The sequence below is a fragment of the Lepidochelys olivacea genome (genome assembly GCF_965140295.1).
Source record: "Lepidochelys olivacea isolate rLepOli2 genome assembly, chromosome: 3".
Classification (NCBI taxonomy): Eukaryota; Metazoa; Chordata; order Testudines; family Cheloniidae; genus Lepidochelys; species Lepidochelys olivacea.
Window position 1 is genome coordinate 187,392,282 of NC_140413.1, and position 6,000 is coordinate 187,398,281.

The following is a 6,000-nucleotide window of genomic DNA, read 5'->3' on the forward strand; positions in this document are numbered from 1 at the left end:
AGAGCAGCGGGACAGGCTTATTGGAAAGCCTGGGAGGTGGGCAGGTGCAAGCCACACTGCCTGCGCAGCGACACACCCACAAGAGAGCAGGGACAGCAGGGGAGGGGCTGGGGGCTAGCCTCCCCAGCCGGGAGCTATGCGGCTGGGCAGGACGGTCCCGTGGACCGTAGTTTGCCCACCTCTGCTCTATGAGCAGGTTATTTCACAGTTTTCCGGTATAATGAATTCTAGTGTTTTCCTCCAAAGCACATAACAACTGCTACTAACAAGGACAGGATACCTGACAATGTACCAGTGGTCTGATCTACTATGCTATTCCTGCGCTCCAAGTCACAGTTAGTAATAAACTTTGTACATAGCTAAGCTTCCCCTTATATAAAATAATAAATACATTTCAATGGTTTAAATTATAACACTTCAGATTAAAATGAAATTGACCTGCCTAAAATTGTTATACTTGGAAGTCTCACCTAGATTACCTTTTTTAAAAACTAACCAAGAAAAATAAACTGTTTATACAGAAATAACCCTACAAAATCCTTGCTCTGCTGCTTTAGGGTCAGCATAAAGTAAATCTTATTGCAGAAACTGCATCAAGGATCCAGGCAACAATAATGAAGCTTTTTAAAAAGCCATTAAAACATCGTCAATATGAAAAAATTTTTTTTTCCATTTTTATCCAGTTAGAACTGCCTCTGCGGATTCCTATTTAAGAGCATGAACCTCAGTGCCAGGAGCCTTGAAAACACTAAAAATCAGTAACCATGCACATGTCCAAACTGACTTTTGAAGGATGGAAGTATAAAGGAGCTCAATAATGCTCTCATGGTTCTTTCCCTGCTGCTGAAAAGAAAACTTTTTGAAAATATGAGTATTTATTAGTAGCAGTATGAATGTGTAGATACTTTACAGACATAAAGAGAAAGTGCTAGCTCCAGAGAGCTTGTAATAAGATGACATGTAATGAAAAGCAACGCAACTGAATGGTGAAGTTAAGCACGTTGCTTTTTTTTTTTTAATTTTGATTTTCAACCTGATTTATTAATACACCTCTGCACACTGACTGGGGCTTAGTCTGTTCAGAACCCTATCCCATCTTCAGATTGTCTATTAAGTCCTGCTAGTTTTAGAAAACATTGAGCCTCATGGTTCCATTATCTCATTCAAAAGACAAGTTTTGGGCATCTTGGATACTATTTTTCAGACAATGAGGAAGGTGCGAGGAGGATACATTTGGGCCAAACAGTCTGTCTCCTTTTTTTTCCTACCTTTCCAGAAAACAATTTGGTTGCCTCTTCTTTCATCTCTCCTGACAAATGATTAGCTCCAGGAGATGATGTCCCTCTAGACTGAGGCACGAGAAATCCCAATCTTAGTAGCAAAGAGGAAATCTCACAAGCTATCAGATACAGTAAAAGCTGTGTTATCATGCCCTGTACCAACCGGAAAGCTCTATAAACCGGCATTTCTAATCTTCATAGAAAGTCCGGTTCATAGTCAGGTTGGCGCGGGACCAGCAGGCTCCCTACTTGGCTCTCTGGAAGTGGTGACATGTCCCTGCTGCTCCCTAGGCGGAGGAATGGCCATCCCTCTTAGATAACCGGCATTTTTCACTTACAACCCCCCCCCCCCCATTTCCCCAACATGCCGGATAAAACAGTTTTTACTGTATTTTGGGCTTTCATATAGGGAATGTACATGCAGCCCCAACGGACATTGTTTTTAAATGGTTCTGAAATTTGCAGCACTTTAAGGTATGAGCTTCTCCCAAAACTTCTGAAGAGGCAATATTCGCTGAGAACGGTGGTTACAGGTAGCCCTCTCTTTTCAAACTTTCAATGAGGATATTACAAACAACAAAAAAAGTACTGGACACTGTCTTCTCAGTCTTTTGTCAGTCTCAGTCTTACCTATTACTCTGCTTGTAAGAATTTCTTTATCAGTGGAACCAAGTTCTCTTCTAAGATAGTTTGTGGGAATCCTTCCTGCTGCAGCAGCTTTCTGGCGATAGTCAACCTTATACAACAAAACAGGGATTCATAAACAAAACTGTAATTACTGCTCTCTCTTAAATATACCTATAAAAAAGGTAAGACGACACTACATCTGAATTTAATAGCTGAATATTCTATTTGGTGTAACCACAGAGACAAAACAATTTACATTAAAATCCAACTGAAATATCTGAGGACTCAAGCTCTACTTCTCTACTATTATTTATAGTTATCAATTTGGGCAGTTTGTGTAATTACAATTAGTACTCACCACTAATGGCATGAACTGGGATGGAGAAGGCTTTGTTTTACTGACTGCTGTGACCATCACTGATGTATCACCTAACTTGATTAAAAACAGTGAAATTACTTTTAGAAAAGACATTTTCATAAATGTATCATTTAGTTTCATTTCTCAGTAGAGCATTTTCCAAGTGAAGAGAAAACATGAATCTACAGTGCACTGGTGAGGCTTCTGGAAACCTAATGAAGTTTTTTTCTATGCAGTAGCTAGCTGTGGATCCAGTAGGGAGTCCAATTACCATACATGGCTGAGACATCTCAACAAAAAACAGTACATTTATCCAAGTTGACTTACACATTTTGAGTTTGCATAGATTTTTTACCTGCACTACAGCACATCCATCAGCAAATCTGGCCAGTTTTCCAGAGGAAATTTCCAACTTTCTGTTAAAAAGAAGATAACTGCCATTAGTGACAAATGAGGATCAGTTTATCAACACCTCTCTATTCAACTACTATACATTCATCTTTTATGTTTCATAGTTTTAGAAAATATTGATTATATTTACTATTCATGATAGAAACTGGCTTTGACAAGTCAGGATGCTGAAGCCCTCTCTCTATCCACAGAATAGGAAATAAGAGTACAAGCTTCCCTACTGTTCAGCAATTTTGCCTCAATTCCCAAAGTGACCGCCTTCTATGATGAAAGGAAAATTGAAGCTACATCTACACTGCCCAGTAGTTTGGACAATGGAGTGGGGTGTGAATAGCAGTGTGCACCGAAGTGCTGTGCTGTAACTGTTCTGTGTGGATGCTGTGGGCATGAACTAAGAGGTTCCTAGCTTGCATTAATGTAATTCTGTTTGAAGTAGGCTACATGGGGGAGTTACAGCACACCGTTTTGGGGTGCACTGCTATTCTCCCCACCCTCCTCCAAACTACAGGGGAGTGTAGACAAACCCTTAATCTCCAAACTAATTCCATCCCATACTTCTCTGCTATGACTGCCATCTGCAACAGCTAGCAAGTCATGTGGAACAAGAGAGATAAGCACCCACTTCTCATATCTGCAAAATAAGAGCCAGAAAGTAACATCTTCCGCCGTACTGAATTTGGCTAGATTTGAACCACTGATTTAGAGATGAAAGGCTCTATATTCTATTGGAAACCAGCCAGTCTCCCCTACGCTTCAGAGTTTTAAGAGTTCTATTAAGGGCTATTATTCTCAATGGTGTATGTATTAAATGTTTAAAAAAAAAACACAAAATGAGAGGGTGTATATATGCAAGGCAAAAAGTACCACATTTACACCCCACACAAACACTTTTTCTCAGTGACAGCAGACAGTACTTTAATGGAAAAAGTACATGGGAAGATCTGATACACACACTTTTACATTCAGAGGTAAGACTATGCCCATTATTTGGCAGTTATGTATGTGAGAGTGTAGTGGAAAAAAAGTTCAAATGACATTCAATTTTCTTATTTACTTCCATTGATTTAGGGCCTGATCTAACACCCACTGAAGTCAACTAGAGCTTTTCCACTGACTTCCGTGGACTTTGGATCAGGCCCCTAGTTATTTCTAAAACTTTCGAACAGCTCCTCTAATGAAATTTATCAATCAAATGTGGGGAAAGGGAGTCAGCCACTAAATCTTAAATTGCAGGAAAAGTCCACATCTGGATGGTTATTTCTGAGATACTTTAACCTTAAATGGCTTGTGTTTTAATACTTTTCTAGTTTATAAAGGTACCAGCATAACTCAGCACCAATACCACCATGACATAAACCACCTTAGTCATTGTGATGGGAGGATTTTAATTGCAAATCACTTTACCACCATGACAAGGTATTGCAAGGGCTACTGAAGAGCAGTGCATCAGCTGTATGCAGTAAGGCCAGGCATAAAAAGAAAAGGAGACCAGTGGATTTTAAACAATGTGTTTAGCAATTATTGTTCACCTCTGGCTCCACTAGCTGCATATTGGAGATTGTGGGTTGGAAAATGGATGGTTGAAGCAAAGCTACACAAACCTGCCTCTCCCCACCAACACACACTTCTCAGCAGACACTGGACATGAATGGGCAGTGGGGAGCAGAGATCAAGGGGGCATACCCAGATGGCAAGCGACCCTGGGGTCAGAGGAAGAAGAAAGTGACAAACCATGGTGGGGGATGGGAGCGGAGAACACCTACAGGAGGGATTGTTCTGGGAGGGAGCAGGGCAGTGAAGGGGAGATGTTCTGGAAGGGGCAGGGGAGCAGGCCACAGAGCAGTGAGGGGGGCTGTTCTGGGTGAGAGTGGGGCAGACCCCGCAGGGCAGAGAGGGAAGTTGTTCTAGAAGAGGGTAGGGGGCTCGGGGAAGGGGGTCGGGGCACAGGGCAGCGAGGGGGAATTTTCTGAGGGAGGGCAGAAGACACAGGGCAGCGAGGAGGGCTGTTCTGAGATGGGGCGGGGGCTCGGGATGAGAGGCTGCAAGACAGAGAAGTGAGGTGCTCTAGGAGGGAGCAGAGGGCTCTGGGGCAGCTGGAAGACGTGGCAGGCGCGGGGGCCAGGCCCAAGCCCCAGGATACAGAGAGAAAGGAGACGGTCCCCGGTCCGGTGGAGAGGGGGGACTGAGTCCCCCGGGCGGACGCTGCTTTCTCCCGGCGGCCCCCTCGTTACCTGCTCCCCACGTCCACCGACGCCACCTTGTAGGGTCCGGCGCCGCCCTGCAAGCCTCGGGCCTGGGCCAGCTGTACCAGCCGAGCGCCTGGTCCCAGCCAACGCCTCATGGTGCCGAGCAGCGGGCGGAAACTGCTGGCCGCGGCCAGCTTCCTGAGCCCAGCGCGGCAGCAGACCTGACACCCCGTGCAGGCGGCCATGACACCAGGGTCACGGCCTGGCAGCTGCGCTACAAGGCCCCAGCCGATTGGCTCAGAGGCTGAGCTGTAGCGGAACAAAGCCGAGCTCCATTGGCTCCCATGAGCGCGGAGCTGCCAGCCGCGGTCGGCCGAGCTTCGATTCCGCTCTCTGAACTAATCCCGGGGGCCCCCTGGTGGCAGCGTCTTGCTATGGCGGACGGCGAGGGACACGTCCCCGAGGGCGGGCTCAGCAACCACAGTCTGCTTTGGGCCTGCGGCCTGGGCTGTTGCTGTCGGGTAGCGTGTCACTGATACCCGGTACTAAGCGCAGACCCGCTGCCAAACACTGACCTCACACCACAGACCCCCACTGACTTCCCCCGGAGACAGGGTTGCCAACTCTCTAATGGCAAAAAACTGAACATCCTTGTCTGGGCCTCACCCCTTCTCCAAGGCCCCGTCCTCTGCTCACTCCATGGTCCTCCTTCCATCTTGAATCTTCCCTCACTTGCTCATTTTCACTGGCCTGGGGCAGGGGGTTGGGGAGGGGCTGAGGATAAGGGGTTTGCAGTACAGGAGAGGGCTCCACCTGCGGGCTGGAGCTGAGACATTTGGAGTATGGGAGGGGGCTCCGAGCTGGGGCAGTGAGTCAGAGTGTAGGAGGGGGTAAAGACTGTGGGCTGGGAGTGTGGACTCTGGGGTGGGATCAAGGATGTGGGGTTTCGGGTGTGTGAAGTGGCTCAAGGCTTGGGCAGAGGATTAGGTGTGTGAGGGGTTGCAGGGTGCAGGCTCTGGAAGGGAGCTGACCCCCTGCAAAATTGCCCATATGCCCCCAAACACAGATACCCCCACCAGAAAAATCAGCCATATATCTCCATTCAGTATAGAGACTACTGTTAACTTTCACTGTTCTT

The 6,000-nt window shown here is 46.3% G+C and overlaps 1 protein-coding gene across 1 annotated transcript in view; it reads right to left on the reverse strand.

Annotated features, from left to right (window-relative positions):
- The window catches only part of PNPT1 (polyribonucleotide nucleotidyltransferase 1), a 44,775-nt gene extending 39,560 nt beyond the window's left edge, over nt 1-5,215 (reverse strand). Inside the window, exons 1-4 of the mRNA XM_084622266.1 lie at nt 4,908-5,215; nt 2,621-2,681; nt 2,266-2,340; nt 1,911-2,016 (exon numbers count right to left, since the gene is read on the reverse strand). Of these exons, the coding sequence (XP_084478392.1) occupies nt 1,911-2,016; nt 2,266-2,340; nt 2,621-2,681; nt 4,908-5,107 (442 nt within the window). The 5' untranslated portion in view covers nt 5,108-5,215. The remainder of the gene's footprint in view (nt 1-1,910; nt 2,017-2,265; nt 2,341-2,620; nt 2,682-4,907) is intronic.
- Between the last annotated feature and the right edge of the window lie 785 nt (nt 5,216-6,000).